This window comes from Grus americana, chromosome 9 (assembly GCF_028858705.1).
Source record: "Grus americana isolate bGruAme1 chromosome 9, bGruAme1.mat, whole genome shotgun sequence".
Taxonomy (NCBI): Eukaryota; Metazoa; Chordata; class Aves; order Gruiformes; family Gruidae; genus Grus; species Grus americana.
The window spans coordinates 27,848,557-27,867,788 of NC_072860.1; the positions used below are offsets into that span (position 1 = coordinate 27,848,557).

The window sequence follows — 19,232 nt, forward strand, 5'->3', positions numbered from 1 at the left end:
AAAGTTGCCTAGTATTGTCTCTGGATTTGTGCTTTCCCATCTTTTTGTTATGGATCACGAAGATTTTGTCGTTCCTCATAAAGAGCAGCGCTGGCAATGTTCTCCTGTACTTCTAAGGATTGCTTTCCAAATGTTTCAGCTCTGGAGACATGAAGATTAAATTGAGGCTTCCCTGCAGTGAGAATTTCCATTCTACTTGCCAATAATGCATGAGTTACAAATTTAATGGCAGACCTTGAAGTATATAAAAATTTAAGTCCAGAAAAAGGTAAGGCTGTTCAAGTTTGAAATTACTGTAGTAAGAGCTCATAACATTTCTGGAAGTGCTTATAGAAAAACGAGGTAACTTGATCCTTAGGACTGGTAAGTTACATTCACTATTTATGTGGACGTTATTAGTGTGAGAAATGTATGTATGTATATATATTCCTGAATATTTAAGAGAAAAACTTGGTATTTTTGTATTGACTTGAAAGTACATTTCTCCATGAAAACACGTGGATTGTATGTGAGATACTGCTTCTATGGTATGGACAAACTGTACTTGTGTGTCATCTTAAATTATTACAAATGTATTTGCCTTGAAAAAAATTCTTGACATTTTCATCTATTGGTCACTTTGCTGTGGCATAGCTTTTTATGGAAAAGAGTTTCTGTTTGGTTATGTGTTTTGGTTTTTTTTTTTCCCTAGTAGCACTTATAAATAGTATATCACGTATGTAAATGATGTGTAAAATTCTGATCAAACAGCATTGGATGAGAAAGATGTGTCTTTTCAAGACCGGTAGGAGGATGATACAAAAAAGGAAGACATCTTGAATAACTTTCTTCAGTAACTTGTAGTTTATGTTGTCTGATTTTGTTCAATTTAAGTCAGTGCTGGATGGAAAGTGGTAATTAGTTAAAGCCTCTAAGTGGATATAGAGTAAATGCTATAGAGAGGAGAAATCATGGTAAATAAAGCTTATTTTTGTATTTTGCTCATCCTTAATGATGTTGGGTTTTGTGCTTTTAAAGAAAAAAACTTACAAAATAAATATAGCAGAGCTGGCTTGTCAAAATTGGGTAGTTCAGAAGACGTTTTCTAACAACATTATCTATAACTTAAAACCAAACTGATAAAAAAAAAGTCACGGATTGTACTTTGAAATACTATTTTGCCCACTATGAAGCATGTTAAAAAAAATTAAGGGCAGTGTTGGGGGTCGATAGATACTGACTTTTTTTTTCTTTGTGTTTAGCATGGATGATTTTATTTCATAAATATTTTTTTAACTAGGGAAAGTTACTGGAAATAGACACAGCTATTGTATAAGAAATACAAATAAGTCAGTTATTAGTATATCTTCTTGTGGAAGGGCCTCCTGTGTTGGAGTTAGTATGCTACAGTTCTCAATGCTGTATTTTTATTTTGGAGGTTTTGGTTACACAGAACTGTACCGAACCTACCTAACCATATGCATCAAGGCTTGATGTAAAGGAGACCAGGTGTTACTCCATCTGCTTTCTGAGATGCAGAAGGTAATGGATATGCCTCTATTTAATAATTTACAAGAGCTAGATTATTTGAAGGGGTGGGGTTGTTTGGTTTGGTGGGGGGTTTTTTGTTGTGGTTTTTTCTTTTTTTTGGAACAGTCCTAGAAAAAGCATCAGGTTTAATTTTTGAAGCTCATGTAAGTGTGTGTGTGTGTAGATAAACACGTTTCATACCAAAGTACTCAGTTGATGGTGAAATTCTGTTTGAGATAATTTTGTAGTCCCTTTGCCTTAGCTAGATATAACAGCCACTGCTAAATTTCTGTTAATCTTTTCCAGTTAGTAGCACTACCATTTCTCTGGGGGAGGCAGTTAAAGGATGCAGAAGCAACGAGAACAACGCAGTGTCCCTTGCGTCCAGGTTTGGCCACTTTGGTGGCGTTGCAGCAGTGCGTGTGGGGTCACGGCTGGGCTCCTGGGGTGCCCCCGCACGCAGGAGGGGTGACACAGCCCTCTGCAAGCGCAGGGTTCGGATGTCGTGTTTTGTGGGTATGAGTATATTCACATGCTTGATGGTGGAAGAAGGCAGAGTGCCCGATCTCCCCCTTATTCAGGCTGGCGATTACTTTAGCTTGCCGGCGCTGACACTGATAACAGCAGGATCACACCCCTTGCACAATTTATGCACATAAGAGCGCTCGTATGATAGCACCTGGATAAAGGGATAACTGACGCAGCGGGTGCCGTGTGTGCCGTCGCTGGCCACCTGTCAGACTCTGCTCCGTGATGAGCGCTTGTGGGAAGCAGCAGCTCCGCACCTGCCAGCGGTTTGGCCGTAAGTTCGTACGTGACTGCTAACCGCTGAATGGGAAACGCGCTTGTGCTCAAAGAGGTATTGGCAGTGGGATGTTAATGGCATGGCATAGCATGGCGTGGGAGGAGCAGTACAGGCTTCCCTTGGTTCTGGGTCTTTGGCTGACGGGTGGTGGTACTTTCTAGTTATCTTCTTGTTACTGCTTGAGCAGAACACTAGGGATGCAGTCGGTACAGCTAAGCGGAGGAACAGCAGTGAACTACATTGCATTTCATTCACAGAGACTGTCGCAGGCAGCCTTTTTAAAGGTCATTATTACTGGTTCTTTGGGACTCTTGTATCTTTACGTCTCTCCAAGCACCTGTAAAACAGGTATTAAGTATGGACTCTAGTAAGTGATATATAAAGGAATTAGCTCAGAATGGCATGCCATTCTGAGCTGATATTCAAGGCATCAACCTCCTCCTGTGAAGAACTTTGGTCTTCCACAGGTTTAATTCCAATAATGGCTTGAATCTATCACAGCATTATGTGCACTTGCAATCAATTAGTATATGCACATGGCAGCTTCGCAAGGTTTAAAGCCTCTGGGTTTTGGCGTGAGGCTGTTACCCAGTGTGAAGTGAAACACGTCACCTGCCAGCCTGAACGGAGTGTCACTGCTGTGTGGCACCGGGGTGTGCCGGGTCCCTCTGTGGGACCAGTGAGGTTTTGGGGGATGCTGGAGCTGAATGCTGAAGGCTCCATGAGAGGTATCTAATCTGCTTCTGCAGACCCAAGGATGTGGTAGACCAACTAGTAACTGGGTTATATGCTTGTTAACTACTTTGTATTCTTTTTTGTTTGTTTGTGCTTATGAATTAAATACACTTTTTTTTCAATAAATCTAAGAACACTGTCATCATGTGAAACTGAAAAGGTTCTTAGGGTTTGCTGAAGATCTGTGCCTTTCTGAAACAATGTGGCATAAACTTAAAACTGTTAAAGTAACTCTTTCACTGCTTTGATGAAGACTACGATGGCCAAATGCTATATTGGGATCAACATTCATTGATGTCAGTGTCATGGCATGCAGTAGCTTGGTGAAACCAGGGGTTGGTGAAGGGAGCTTGCTGAAAGAAGAGTTCACAGCTTTTTGCAGCACTGAGCTTACTTGCAAGAGTAAGTAAGTATGTGCTTGTTTTTCCTCTTTACCATACATTTAGCAGGAGTCCCTTAAGGTGATGTCTTAGAGGACAGCCTCTCAGTGTGCAGGCAGTATTTGGTGCTGGTGTGTGTGCTGCTTAGATGATTGAAATTAAAGTTCTGGGAAACCATAAGCTGGCTTTTTTATACAAGTGGCAGGAAACCCAGCTCTAGGTGAGGAAGTTGGTGCTTGTTCTGTGTCAGGTTATTGGTATCCTCAGCAGTATAACAGATAACTGATTTGGAGACACTTCACATGTTACCAATAGAAACATTGATCAGCATGAAACTCAGCTGCACAAAACATCATTATTTTGGGTAATAAAATTACTTTGGTGTTTGAGACTGTTGATTCATTGTTTGTCCACAGATGACTCACTGTCGGTGACTTGCACCAAGGTAATTTGAGAATAGAATAGATAAACATGTTTCTTTAGCAAAATGACTTTGAGGAGTGTGAATAAATTAGTTCATGTCATCAGTTGCACTGTAGTCTTCATTCATTACTTTTAAAGGTTAATTAACTCCACCTTCGGTTCTACTCTGCTTTTTACCCTCCTACTCTCTAATCAAGCCCCAGATGTGGATTTATTTGGCAGCCTGAAGGGGAAGCAATGTTCCCTCCAGCCCAGTCGCTGTCACAGCCCGGCATGACGAGTGTGCTCCAGGTCCTGGGGACTGGATCCCTCTTCCACCCACTCCATCCTGCAGCTACAGCTGCTCTTGTGCCCTGGGATTTATTCCCATCACCAGGCTGTGATGCTGTCTAGGTGCCAGGATTGCTGTGACATATTGCTATTTGCTGATAGATTTGCAGACATCAGAATTCACTGTTTGTGCTGAAGCTGGGACATCTTATTCTCCGCACACCTCCCCTGTGGGGACAGGAGCAGGCTTTATGAAGGGTATTCTGGTGGGGCTTTTCTGGTTTGGTTTTGTTGGAGAAGTTAAGGCGGGATGAGATATGAAGGAATGGCATATGTTTCTGGGGGAGGGGGCACTGAGGGGATCTGACCCAGCTCAATATGTTGCAGTGGGAATTATATTTCATTGAAGTCCTGGGTAGTATGTAAAGGATCAAGGAACAGGGATGATATTTAATGCTGTACAACAGAGGCAGTCTTAGAACAAGACACGCTTGGTTCTCAGGTGTATGATCCTTCTTTATGTACTTACTGATTTTTAGAGGGCAGACATGGGATTCTGGAAGAGCTTGTGGCTTACTGTTTTCCACTGCGAGCTCTGCATCCAGAGGCATAGCTCCTGGGATGCCTTTCAGGCTGTTCTTTATCGGTTGCTGTGAGGCCTCGGAGGAGGTGCTCCTGTCCTAGCACTGCTGAGCTCTGGAGTGAGTTATTGACGTCCTTTCTGGTACCTGAGCAAAAGCTTGCCTAGCAAACGGGAGACCCTAGGGTTTCCTTTGGAGATACAGCCACAGACCCACAGAACAAGGTCTCGTGTTCCTTGTGAATGGTTATGGCGGTGTGAGGATGCTGCCCAAGAAGCCAAATGCTTCCCTGCGCTTTGCTTGTCCTGAAACCTGCTACTGAGTCTGTCAGGGCAGCATGTACAGACCTGTCCACTCATCCTCCTTGTTGGCAGGTGTAGTGGAAACTACCCTCCTGCTTTTCTTCCTGTCTGCTGCTGCTTCTTCTGGCTCTATAGCGTCGTCACCAATTGCTGAGGGATCCTCGTGCATTAATGAGGATTAGGATGTGCAAACTTGTTAGCTGTGTTTGCTTAATAAATCTATGTTTCTTGTTCACTCCGATGTGGCGATGTGTTTTGGCAGTTGGCCATGTCTGTGGTTAAATGATTGTGCTTTCAGTGTTGATAAAGAGCTAATTCTGTAGTCTTAATGGAAAACTTACAGTCCTCAGTCATGCTGGGTTGCGGTGGCACCAGAGCTCTCAAAATGAGCAGCTTTGATACAATCTAGAGATATTTACTGTATTTCAGGAACCAGTAGCGATAACGTTCCCCTGTAAGCTGTCGCACAGTTGGTCTCTCAGCTCTGTGTTGGCAGGCGGTTGCCTGTCAAAGATGCTTCTTTATGGATGAGTGCTAGAGCTGGAATCCCGAAGCCCTGTGACTCCTCAGGCCCTCAGGATGCTTCAGCAGGGAGAGTGTCCAGCAGGACCACAGAGAAGTTTCGCCTGCTGCATGATCTGTTCATCAGCTGCTTTCCAAAGCGCTGCTGGAATGAAACTTGGGCTAATTTCTTGAAGATAACAATTAGAAGTGTGCTGAGCTAGCAGAAGGAAGGTATCCTTGAGCAGAGGTGGAAACCATGCATTATTCACTCTATCTGGGGGCTGCTCTCTCGGATTTCAGTTGCTGTACTGAAGCATAGATCTCAAAAAGGGCATCATAGTTCCTGTAAATAAGGCACTGTCCTAGCAAGTAATTTTCTGCATTGCACAGTACTCTATAAAAGATAGTCTTGTAGGAACAAAACTTATGATTAAGGATCATTAAAACTCTTTTGGGATTATATTGTGGTGCCAAGTCTTTTGTTTTGATGCTTCTGGTGCCTTTCTGATCTCTAAGTGCAAGAGAGGAGGGGGCCTCAGGCTGGGAAAGGACTCTGGGTGCTCCCATGGCAAGAATAACTAATTATTGTCAGGGATCAGCTGTGCAGAAGGCATATAGCAAAACCTTCACTTGTCATATGAAAATAAGATGAGTTAAATTGATCCAGCATGAGTTGTTTTTCAGATTTATCAATTTTCATTGATTGTAGGCCATTCACAATTGTTTTGAGTAGTTACCAGCCTTTGGTGTCTCTGCTGGCGTGTGTGACTTTCTTGAGGATTTCTTGAGATTTGCAGAAGTGTGAGAGATCGTCCACCTCATCTCCATGGACTTCACAGAGATTATGATCAAATCCACTGTAAGAAGCTTAATGTAAAATTCCGTGAGGGGTTGGAAGAGTTGCTGCAAAGCAAATTAAAATCTGGCATAAAATATGAGATGTGGCTATTACAAATGGTCGATTCCCTTAGACCTGCTTCTGCGATCACTGCTCTCCTGCGCTTTTTGGCTGTTATGTAACAAAACCGCAATCAACAATTTGATGATATTAGTGGTAAGCTGTGTGGTGTGCTGGATATTAGTGCTGTTCTATGGGATTTAGATAAAATGTGCTCTCTGGGGGATGGGGATAGGGAGTAAATGGCTTTTAATGGCATTAGTGTAAAGGCAAACTTGCAGCACACTTGTGATGAATAAATGACTGCAAAACAGGGTGATGAGAAGAGTTTGGACAGCTAAGAATGTTTTTTGTGATGGCATCCGGAGTATCTTCCCTACTTGAATCATGATAGTTTAATTGTGTACTGTTCTCTAGTTCGGGCGTGTGTGCGCTTTTTTCTTTGCATGTTTTTCTGTGCCTGCTTCTGGGAATGTGCATCTATGTCAATAAAAAATGGACTCCAAGCTGGATCCAGATACATGATTCCAGCGACGGGAGCATGCTGGGACTCCTCTGTCACCCACCAACTGTCTGCTTGGACAATGCCCTTCATAACGTGCTGTAACTTTTGGTCAGCCCCGAAGTGGTCAGGCAGTTGCATTAGGGGATTGTTGTAGGGTCCTTCCAACTGAAAATATTCTTTTCTATTCTACTTCTTATATAACAGCCACACTCAGAGTTCAGTTTCTGTAATTTTAAATCTGAGAACTTGGGAGAATTCCTATGATGACACTTGGGGGTTTGAATAAAGTAAAATAAACCATGTTTTCTGTAGTGTAAGAGCAGTTACCTTAGGGTGATGAGGTGTAGGATCTTGTTCTGGTTCTTGGGAGACTGCAACACAGTGAATCACAGGAGATGTCCACAGAAGTGCTGGCGGTCACAGACTCGTTTTGGTTGGAAAAGACCTTTAAGATCAAGTCCAATCATTAACTTAACACTGCCAAGACCACCACTAGTGGTGGTGGTCATGGGGGTCTTTGGGGTTTTTTTCCCTCTCTGAAGAAAGAAATGAACAATATATCTGCAAAGTATGTAGTAAAACAAAAAATATTGAATGTAGGGGAGAAGAGCTGATGTTGCAATTGAAAAAGTGACTTCTGCATTTTATGGGTTTCTTTTATCTCCTCAAGCTTAATGTTGGCTTAATGCAGCTTGCTGCATATAATTTAGAAACACAGTTTATATCCTCTTTCATAATTATACTTCTCATCATTTGGTAATGCTCTTTATACCTTATTTAATCTTTCTGGTTTTTCAGATGGCTGTAACATTAAGTCCATAAAAGCAAGACAAGAGACTAAACCTTTTTTCTTTCGGTTGACCTTTGAAATATTAATTTCTTAAAATATAGTAATGTAATGGGGAAATTTAGGAAAGAACTGGTTTTGTGGACAGCAGTAAATTTTTTTTTTATTTCTTTTTATAAAGAAAGACCATCTGTCTCTCAACCTGAGTGGTGTAATCTTTATACTCAGTTGTAGGACACTCTTCCTAAAGCTGTTAAATATATTCACATCCTACTGTATTTTTGTTAAAGGCCTACTGTATTAACTTACTAAGGGTTTGCTGTGAACACTTGAGCTGTTTGCGTGTAGCAGTTGCACACACTGCCCTTTGCCAAAGTAGGTTTTATTGGCTTGTTGTTGTTGTTGAAATAGTTAACATCATCCCTTTGCAAGTAATGGTTCTTTAAAGGCAATGGTGGAAAAAATAATGATTTTTAAAGTGAAATCCCACTGAAACTGGCTAAAAAAAGTGAAATAAACCCCTGTTCACCCAAAACCTGTACTCCATCAAGATTTTGCTGCAGGCTTTTGCCAATAGAGAGTTTTACCACTAATGGTTAGGTAATAGTATTCTCTTGAATAACTAAAGCCCAAAACATAGCAGCAAAAAAATCTCAAGCCTGCTGCTGCTTATTTTCAGGGTTACGTGACTGAAACAAAGGGCTGGGGAAGCTTTTCAGGGCTAAGGGCACAGCAAGACCAAGTGTTCTGGAGTTGGAGCAACTCAGAAAATCTCGGAGCAATGTTGGCTGTCACGTGCAGGCGATGGGGGCAGCTGGTGCACACCGAGCATCCCAGCCGGTGTCCTTCGGGTACCGGTGCTGCTCCTGCACGGTGCCTGCCTGTTAGCTCCAGCTCTGAAGTGACTAGCATATTTATTTAGTCTTGGATGAGCGTGTTTTGTGGGGAGGGGATGTTTGTTTCACCGCTGTGATGTGTCCTGTATATCAAAGTGCAATTCTATTTTACTGAAAGTGCCACCAGGGATAATGTTTTCATTCCCTAAATATTTTCCTTCTAGTATCAACTAAAGGGACCAGCATGCCTTAAAGGCTTTGTAGTAAAGCACAACAGCAGGCAGATGTGCATGCCATGACTGTCACTGTTGAGAATTAAACCAAATTAATTGCAAACTATTGAAAAAGAGGACTCGTACAGGGAATGGCTGTTAAACTTGTGAACAGAGCTGTAACTTTCTGTGAGATTCTCACAGGGCGCAGTGCTAAGCTATTCCCTTGTTATTAAAGACCTGATTGCACATGGGGATAGATTAGAGCAGAGTTGGACGGAAGGTAGCGTTGGCTGATTTGGGGCGGATTAGAGTGCTTTTTGAACGTAAGGCCGCGTCTGGTTAGCGGTCAGAGTTCCAGCTTAGTGTTCCCAGGCAGCAGCTTGATTTATTCAGCAGCAAGGAGCAGTGTTGTCAGGTAGAATAAATAGCATCTGTCTAACGTGCAAGATTTCAGGTAACATCTGGACTTACCGAGGGCTCGGATGGCTTTTCTCCTGGCTTCAGAGGTCTGCCATGTGCTGGGGAGTGTGGCCACTTCAGAAAAAGTCCAGCTGGCACAGATGGGTTTGTATCTGGTTTACCATTCGATAGAGAGGCAGCTCCTTTGGAAAAGATGTGTGTGCTACTAGCAATGATTATCGTGGCTTGAATGAAAAATTGAAAAATGCTCTTTGAATTCAGGTCTGGTTTGTTTAAATGGTTATTTTGGGAGGCAAAATAGACTGGTATCTCAGTATTGTTAAAACCTGTTAAACTACAGGATGTCTGTTAGGATGATTTTAGACTGTCAAGAATAAGTTTGCATAACTCTGGAAACAGAAGAGTGACTTTGTAGTTTTCAGATTTTTTCATTTGAACATAAAGCTTTAAATATACGATGCATAAGCATAATATTTTATTTGTATTTCTAGAATAATTTTGTTCTTTTAACACAAACTATGTTGTATTCTAGTTTAACTTAATTCATTTTCAGACTTCGGGCAAAAACTGTACAGCTAGTCCTTGTGTTAGAAAAATACCATGTAATGGAAAACATGTCTTGCTTTCTCAAATTTTAATATATGTCTGCATCAAGGAGCTGCTGCATTTACTCAGTATTTGTGATTTATCTAGAGGATTAAATTTTTTTTTTTTTCTGGAACCAGTTTTCCTATTCCTTAGTGAAAGCATTCTTGAATTGCTCTTCTGGAGCTTTATTTTGAACTGCCTCTGTTCAATAACTTCACCTTATTCAGATGCTAATGTGCGGTGTCTGTCTCTTGTGAATGCCTGGCTAGAGACTGAAATTAGCATATTAGGAATAGATTTGAAGGAAGACTTTGTTTCTTTGTGTGCTTATATTTTATAAATAGTTTAAAGGAGAGGATGGTGTATTTGGTAAATGCTTTGCAGAGTTGAAATCCAATGGGCTTATGAATGGTGTGGCATTTCTATTACCGTAGTCTGTTTTTTGAAGTGGATTCTTTCTGTTATTAACACCTACACAGTAGGCATGATGCAATGAACTCTTGCACGTTTACTATTCTTCTTTAAAGGCTTGCATTCTGATGGTATTTCCTTGGAACTGGAAGAGTGCAGGCAGAAAAGATGGTGCTTACTTGGGCACTAGGCTTATCGCAGATGGCATTTGAGAAATGGAGAATGTTGAGATGTTTGGCAGGAACTGGATTTCTTCCACTCTACTTGTGGAAAAAGTGTTTTGAAATCTGATCTGTTCCGTATAACTGATTCTGAAGTCTGTCTGAAAACATGAATGTGAAATGCATCTATAACAATTACAAATGTGATGTAGAAATGTGTAGGCAATTGAAACAGTGAAGAGGAGACTGCATTGCCTTTTATGATTATTTTTCCTGTGGTTTTCTTGGCTGTAATTATCTGAGTGTGGCCCATTTTCTGCTTTTTTTACATTAAAAAAAAGTCCTCTTTCTTCTGCCTTTTGCTAGCGGTCCTCAACAACATCTTAGTGAAACCCAGTTTTCTCCTATGACAACTGAGCTGATGATAATAGAAAGACTTATGTGAGAATTAGTTAATTTTGTAAGACTTTTATTAATAAAAACTGATAGGCTTAGGTGCAAAGAAGCAGATTTTCTGTGTTGAGTAGCCTGTTGCTAAACCTTTTCCTGAGCTAAAACCCTGTTGCAATCAATCACTCTAATAGTGAAATAAAAACATGCATGCAGTTTGTATGCGAGGTTAATGTAGCAGCTCAAATTTGCGTATCCACGCAGCCTGGCACAGCCTTTTCTTATGGAGAGCCTTATTCCTGTGCTGGAGAACAATTCTGTTGGCTATGAATCCAAGGCAAATTGATCCAAACTCCGTTCCAAAGTGTAAGGCTCAGTCTGCCAAGAGAAGGTATATGTATGTGTATATATATACGTAGTAAGTTTTAGAGACTTTTTTTTGCTTCAGTTAACCTTTCTTCGTTAAGATTCTGAGTTTTCCATCCCACGTCTTCCTGGTACTTTGTGCATCTTCAGATAGGTACAAGTTAAAACTGCCCCAGTCAATGTGTGGATACTGTAAAACGTCTGTCTCTGGTTGATTTATGTCACTTCTCTGGCTCATCTTAGAGCACTTCCAAACCCACCCATTCATTTGATATGCGTGATGATTCAGAGAAGGCCATATATATGGACATAATAAAGGACAAATTTATTGCACTCAAGCACAACTGTGATGCTTTCAGAAGAGTTTGGTTCTGTTCAGCTCAACCTGGGTCCTCTCATTCCTCCAAAAAAGGTGACAACTCGGCAAAAACACCACTTCTGATGTAGTTTTTTGATGTGGAGTTTGGCTTGCCAACAAAAAGGGCTTTGTGTGAGGGAGCCAGGGGAAGTTGGTCCAGTGACAATGGCTGTTTGCCCCATGTCTGGCTGATGTTTAGGGTGCTGCTCTGACTGTGTCTGACCCAGAGGCACTTTGGAAGGAGCAGCAGGCTTGTTCTCCTTCATCGGTGGCCTCAGGGTTGCGTGGGTCTCTGCTGGAAGATGTGTTCTGGCCAAGCTTCTGCCGTGGAGATGAACCCAGCAGGGCCACTACAACGTGCTTTGCGAGGTGTCAGGAGATGAGAAAATAAATCCTAGCTCTGGCTGAGAGGAGTGAGAGGGTGTATTAGTCTTTGTGGTGATACCAAGAGGAGTACTGAAGAGAGAAGTGGTGAAGAGAAGAAGGGTGATAAGAAGAGATAAAGACAGACCCAGATAGTATTTGGGAGCCAGCCAGAGTGTAAATAAATCATCTGGGAAGTGAATTTGGAGTGATATCAAGTGAGGAGAGACTGTCAATGGATAAAAACAGGAGAGGGTAATTTAAGAGCATGGATATATACTGAGATCAAGAGGAAATGGTATCTTGATCCTAGTGTTTGGAAAACTGTAGGAGGGAAGATGTGAGATGAAATGGAAGAGATGCATGTATTTTAGTCAAAACATAGAGAAACAAAGCCTTATTGGCATGGATGGGGATGGGTGGATAAAAGGAAGTCATCACAGTATGTGCTTGAAATTTGGAAGCAGGATGGAGAGGGTGTAAATGTATGTGGTAGGGAGGAGGGATTGTGTATTTATAATTCTGTTAACAGTTCTAACTGTGTCAAAAGCACAAGATACCAGCTAAAGGATTGCCGAGCCCAAAGGAATGCAGAGTTTCAATGATAATCTCACCATTCAAAATTTCCGGAGTACTGGGGTTTAAAATTACAGTATTGTGTATAATAATATAAAAATACTTAAATGAGATAAGCATGGAACAACTATAAAATACTTTCCTTCAACATATGATAAGGTTTTATTTGCCTCTTTTGTTGTGAAAGTGTTTTGACAGATGATTTTTTTTAAAATTTTTTATTTTCCTATGTGGAGAAGCTAGTATTGAAGAAGAAATAGGTCTCTTACTCAGCAATGACTAGTTTCTATCATTAAAAGTTCAAGTAAAAAATTTTATATGCTTGGCAGATGTTGGAAAGCCAATAAGTAATTTTATTAGTGGAAGTAGATGGCCGTTTAGTTGAATTTATTCTGTTCTGCTTCACAGTTGAAAGATGCATGAGTGTTATGCAGTCTGGGACTCAGATGGTTAAGCTGAAGAGTGGAACCAAAGGGCTAGTTCGGCTCTTCTACCTGGATGAGCACAGGACCTGCATCCGATGGAGACCGTCCAGAAAAAGCGAAAAGGCAAAAAGTAAACTTTTGCTATTTATTTTAATTTCTGGGGCAGTTCACTATTAGAATGTGAATTACAGAGGGATCAATTAAATGCTTTTTGATGCTTATTTTAAATGTGATGTGATACTTACATGAAGGTTTTCAAGAGTGGGAGTGGACTTTAACCACCTACTAAAAGTTCAGGATTATGAAAGGAAGGGGAGTGTAGTTCAGTCAGATGTCAACATTTTCCATAGGTTTATATGAATTATGAGCAAACTGAAGAGTGACTTGATAATGACGCTGAACTCTTTTCAATGTATACACCACACATTTAAATACAGAACCTGGAAAAGTTTAGATTGAGGTTTCTTAATCTTAACTGTGATAATTTTCTTTAGGCATATTACATCTTGAAGTTACTGTGTAGCATTATTTCTCATTGAAACTGTTCCCGCTGTGCTGTTTTAAATTGGAAATTCAAATTAGTGGCTTATTGAATAGAACAAAGACTAGAGATTCACAGAACTGTCACAGAGGCTTGAGATTAAAAACAAGCAGTTGGGAAGGCTACAGGTAGTGACGGTTGATGCTTTTGGGCCAGTCCATGGTGGCCAAGAGCTGCTATGTTGAACAGCATAGCTGTTAGGAGCCATGGCATTGAGAGCCGTGTTACCCACGGGCTAGAGTATCCCTGTCTTCCTGCCATACAGAGCACGGCTGTGGTGGGTGCAGTCCCTTTGGAGCTACGCAGTGCTTCGCTGATTGACAGAAGGCACTTGGCATCCGTCTCCTCTTGCTCCCCTTTGAGTAGCCTACAGCCCCCTGATGTAGCAGGGAGCACTCGAAGAGCTTTGCTGTAACCTGCCTGTACCTGCACAAGCAGGCTGGAGTGATACCCAACTTTGAGGCAGCTGTACTGTGCACGTGGCATGGCCAAAGCAAAGAAAAGCCCTTTGGGATGTGAACATGTAATATTAAAAAAATGTTTAATTACTTTCAGCCTGAATAATTCAGAATTGCTCAAAAGCAGAAAAATTGAGTGGATATCCAAGCATGTCAATCTGTTTCCCCTTTTCCCTGCAGTTGTCATCGATTCCATTTACAAAGTCACTGAAGGCCGTCAGTCTGAAATCTTCCACCGCCATGCAGAGGGGAACTTTGACCCAAGCTGTTGCTTTAGCATTTACCATGGCAACCACATGGAGTCACTGGATCTGATTACATCTAACCCAGAGGAAGCTCGTACCTGGATCACAGGACTGAAATATTTGATGGCTGGAATAAGTGATGAGGACTCGCTTGCTAAGCGACAGAGAACACACGATCAGTATCCTTTTCTGAGCATGATCTCCAGCTTCTGATTCAGTATTTCTGCTTGGTTTTTAGTGACTTCAGCATAGGGTGTTTTTTCACCTCCTGTTAAGTGACCAAAAACCTTGCCGTTGATTGCAATGGAAACTTGAGTTATGGGTTTGACACAGACACTTACCTGTGCAATAAAACATCAGCTGTGCCTTAGGGACTGGACTAAAATCCATTGAAGTCAGGGATAGTCTTGCATTTTGTTAGTGAAATTCTTATTGAAGGGTTAAACTAGTCATTTCTAGTTATCTCAATAAATACTAACCCAGCATGATTTCAGGATGTCTGTCATCTCCTGTTTGCCCAGCTGTGCTTTTATTCTGCTGCTGCAGCTTACAAGGTCCATTAGAAGACACTGTTTTCAAGATACTACTAATTGAAAACTTGAATTTGTTAGCCTCTGCACAGGTGAAACCCTCATGTTTTTTGGGAGTCTTTCAGTAAACTGATGAGTAACTCCTGGCCATCTCTGTTTCTTTTGGTCGGTGTGTGTCAGAGATCTGTGTGTACTGCTCAGCCTCCATTGATTGTCAGGACCACAGATCTTTAAAGCTTCTTTAAGATTTGTTGTAGTCTAGTAACCAAAATGAACTTCTCGTAAAGATCATGTCCATTGAATATTTTCTTGATGTTCTTTCTTTCACAACAATGCTGACTGGTACGTTAAATACAAAGAACACTCTTCCCCCTAAACAAAAAAAAAAACAACACAGAAAACCTTTCTTGATTATAATTGTAACCTGTCAGAAGCCAGACAGAAAGCTACAGTGTCATTTATAAATATTCATCCTGGAGAATATACGCACTTTGGGTATTTTTAGTTTATATTTTCAGTGTTTAATTCTGATACAAGATAGGGCACAGATCCATTTGGAGGATATATTGCATGCTCTGTTGCACACATACTCAGCTTGCTATATTTATCCATGACTTTTCTGAGCTGCACATATCTGCTGTATGTTCTCTACTGGTGAAACATCACTTCAAGTCTTGTTTGTGTTATCAAATGTGGCAGCTAGGAGACTGCAGACAAAATGACCCTGCACCATTTCCAGCTAGTGTAAGAACTTAGCAAAAGCTGCAGAGGGATAGATGTGCAAAGAAGGGCGTAAAAGGTACAGGTTAGAAAGTTGAGAAATTCAACCAGAATGAAGGGAGAAGTGGAAGAAGATATCGGAGCAAGCTCAGCAATATTTGAAAACTTAAGAGTACGTCCTCAGAGGAGAAGCTAGCAGCAGAAATGAGAGCACAAAAGGGCTGGTATCTTGAACTTGGCTGTAAACGTCATAAACCAGTACCAGTTTTAAGCATTTGAATAAACTGTAGCAAGGACGGAGGAAAAAACTGGTTCAGTGTCACCTCAAACCCATGTAAACCTGCAGAACATCCCAAAAAAGGTTAGAGATGAGCCGTATCCTGTGTGAAGAATCACCTTGTTTTCTGAATCTGACAGCTGCTAGCTTTATTTGATCCTATTTTCTCCCTGTGAGTGGAGAAACAGCAAATGTATGAGCACTATCCATTTTCTCTCTGCGACTTATGATTCTATGGAGTTGTTGCTGCCCTGTGGAAGGTGTGGCACAAGGTGAGGGCAGAGGTATCTGAGAGGAAGTGGTGGGCAAAGATGGAAGGGTTATAAATACATGGATGAAAGAACTGTGTGACAGTCTTGGAGGAGAAAGCATGGAAAAACAAGAGTGGTTAATCTTTAATCAGATTCTTATGGAAACCATGGGCTGATAATAATGTACTTGGGCTGATTTCACAGAGTCTTCCTTATTTTATCCTCTTGCACTAGGTTAATGTCATCCCAGATACAGATGGCTATTGAGCTCAATTCCTTTGGGTTGAGTCACAAAACCAGTAGCCCTCAGATAAAACAGTTTTAGTGGCACCAGGTAGCAGGTACAATAGCAAATTGTACCAGAAGGTGTACAGTAGTAAAAATACTTTGGTTTGGCATCAGCGTGGGGAGAACCATGTAGATAGCACCAGATCTTTGCCAGCAGTGACTTTATTTCACAGTGTAGCCCAATAACTCTAATGCAGGCTGTGGGAAGTCTTAATTCAAATGTTTTGCCCAGAGGCACTGACTTGAAAAAGACAAGTTTGTGAAGGCTGGATTGAACAATGCTCAGTTCTTCTCCCTGGAAGATGTTAAGGTCCTCTGCTAAAGAGGATTATCTTCCTGCTCAGAAGACCTGGGGCAGGGTCTTGTTCTCCTGGGTTTAAGTCTTGTCCCTTATCAGCCCGCCTGCTCTGCCTCCCTGCTCCGTGAGGAAATCACCCTCTTGTACCTTTCCTTGACACGTTTGTAGCTGGGTCAAACAGACCTTTGAGGAGGCTGACAAGAATGGAGATGGCCTGCTGAATATTGAAGAGATCCACCAGCTGATGCATAAACTAAATGTGAACCTGCCCCGCAGGAAGGTCCGGCAGATGTTTCAGGTTGGTGGTCCCTAACACACAGCGTTGTTGTGGTAAAGTAGTGCCAGTAACAGTGTATTTCTGGACAGATCCAGAATAGGATCTGCAAGTTGGGATTTAACTCTGTCCTTTCCAGCACCTCACAGACATTTTCCAAGTCTTATCCTTTTGTAGACAAAGATGCATCAGAACATTGTTTTAACAACATGAACCACATAGAAGAAAACTTATTAATATTACTTTTTCAGATGTGTTATTGTTTTCATCTCTAAACTGAATTGCTCTATGCTGGCATTGATGGACAATGAAGTTACTCTGTTTCTATTGAAATCTTTTTTCATTTCCTTTATGGAAAATAATTTAATACAAACTAGCTTTATGAAACTAATTAGGTTTGTTTGGGTTTTTTGTACAACTTCCTCTTACTTAGCCAGAATCAATTTTTTTTTAATTCTGTTGTCTGAAAACAGTTACCATTTTCCACCAGCCTCAGTGTTTACTGTGGGAAAGGAAAGATGAGCCAAGGACATAATGGAGAGCAAAATAAAATTTTCTTTACTCTTCAAAAACAGTACCAGTCAAAGGCTGGTTTGCTATAAAAACATGAGAAAGTTGAAGAATCTTCTATGGTCATAAGTGCTTTGTTTGGCATTAGAGATACATCTATGGAGTATTAAGTTACTCCTCAAAGACTTGAAAAGTGTGGAAACTGATGAATTCGGGTTGTACTTGTTCCCACAAATTATAAATGTCACTTAAGATATGTAGTAGATATAAAATGATTTAAAATGCCATTTGACACCGGATAGCTGGGAATTATTTTCTTCTCAGCTTACTTGCTGTGATCTGAGTTTATAGCTCAGATGACAGCAGCACTAACAAGGTGTAATGAAATGCAGCTCCCCGAGATCCTCGGGTTTTGCTGATATTGTTGACTGCTGCAGGAGATGCAGAGTTGTGAAGCCCTGTACTGAGAGGAAAAAATGTAGGTTGCACTTTGAAACTGTCTAGGAATGAAGTGGGGCACTCTAGCAACCATCAGCCTTTGTATAATCAGAGGCAACTTTTGGTTAAAAATAAGCTGGTTTTACTTATTTTTATGTCGCTGCAGTTGCTGCCAGCTTATACCTGAGTTAATATCCTAGACCTCGCAGACATGGTTAAAGTTATTAAGGTAGAATATGAAAGGAGTGTTGAAGGTTTGTTTCCTGTTAGTCACTCAGGGCACAGTCTTAAAGGCCCTTACCCCATGGGCAGTTGTGTCAGCAGTCCTATGGACCTCCAGGACTTCACGCAGGATAAAGGGAAGGGCAAAGTCACTCTGGGACAAATCCTCACCCCTACATCTAGCTACCCTGTGCTGTTCTTGCACTTGATCTGCTCAGGCAGTACTATTTGTGTGACTTGGTGTTACAGTTTTGGGCATGGTGCAAACAGCCCCTGGTCAGGGAGAGCACCCATGGCTCCACGGGGGTGGCAAGGCTTGTGAAGCAGTCCAGGTCATGCATCTGGAAATAGAGTATGGGGCTGCTACTTTAGTTGTGTGTACATACTGGGAGTCACTGGTGTAAAGATTGGTTCCTATTCTAAGAGGTACTTCAATGTGGAGTGGCTATGTGAAGGGAAAGTAGAACTGGATCCTTGAAAAGCAAAGCAAGCAGAGATGCGTTCATTGCATCTGCTATTAGACAAGCTCCTCTACAGAAGTGAGGTCGGGCACCAACTGGAAGAGCTTTCTTGAGAAGGAAGAAGTGATAGCAGGATGAAGATACCCTCCGTCTGGAGAAGAACTTGTATTTGGTGTACCAGTGTAGAGAGACAGATTCAAAGCCAAGTCAGTGTTAAAAGGACTTTGCACAGAAGGTGTTCTGACCTGAACAGAAAGGGAGCACTATTTTTAACAGAATGTGACTTAGGTGAAGAGGTTTATAACTGCAGAGAAAAAATATTATATACAACTATGAATGAACAACATTATTCATGGGAACAACAGCACACTTGTAAATATTTATTTCACTTTGTTTCCATTATCTGCTTACATCTTCAAACTTAGCAAGAGTTGTAGCTTCCTTGAAGTTTGTTTTTCGTGGAGACCTACGTAATGTTTGACAGCAGTTCTCCAGAATATATTCTTTGTTTTGAAAATCCAAAGCAATCCTCTTAGGCAGATGTTCACAGTAAAAAGCTTGTATTAACATGCATTAAGTACTGCTTTCTTCTCTCTTTACCTCTGAGGATAAACAAAAACTACCACGAAGACTGGGGCTATTGGGCATTTATTTTGATGTGGAGTCTTATGCCTGCTGCAGACTTGTTCCCCCTACAGAGTACGACAGGGGGCCAAGAGTGTTATGTTTGAATTAACGTAAATTTAAAACTGTGATATTGTCCCGAGTATTTAAAAATGTCAGACTCTGTTGTTAGAGGAAGCCACGAGGTGAAATTATTATGTTCCTTGCTATGTTTTAATCCAGGATAACTGCAGGGCATACAGGAGAGTAACAGAGATCAGAATAAAGCCCAGGTTGAGCCTCTTTAC

General features: G+C 41.2%; 1 protein-coding gene across 4 annotated transcripts in view; it reads left to right on the plus strand.

Moving 5' to 3' along the window:
- The window catches only part of PLCH1 (phospholipase C eta 1), an 80,590-nt gene that overhangs the window by 22,414 nt on the left and 38,944 nt on the right, over positions 1-19,232 (plus strand). For 3 of the 4 annotated variants that reach the window (XM_054835188.1, XM_054835191.1, XM_054835189.1), the window contains exons 3-5: positions 12,792-12,938; positions 13,988-14,231; positions 16,585-16,714. In XM_054835188.1, coding sequence (XP_054691163.1) covers positions 12,792-12,938; positions 13,988-14,231; positions 16,585-16,714 — 521 coding nt within the window. Of the gene's footprint in view, positions 1-154; positions 269-12,791; positions 12,939-13,987; positions 14,232-16,584; positions 16,715-19,232 lie in introns of those variants that run through there. The other variant, XM_054835190.1, reaches the window with a different exon arrangement.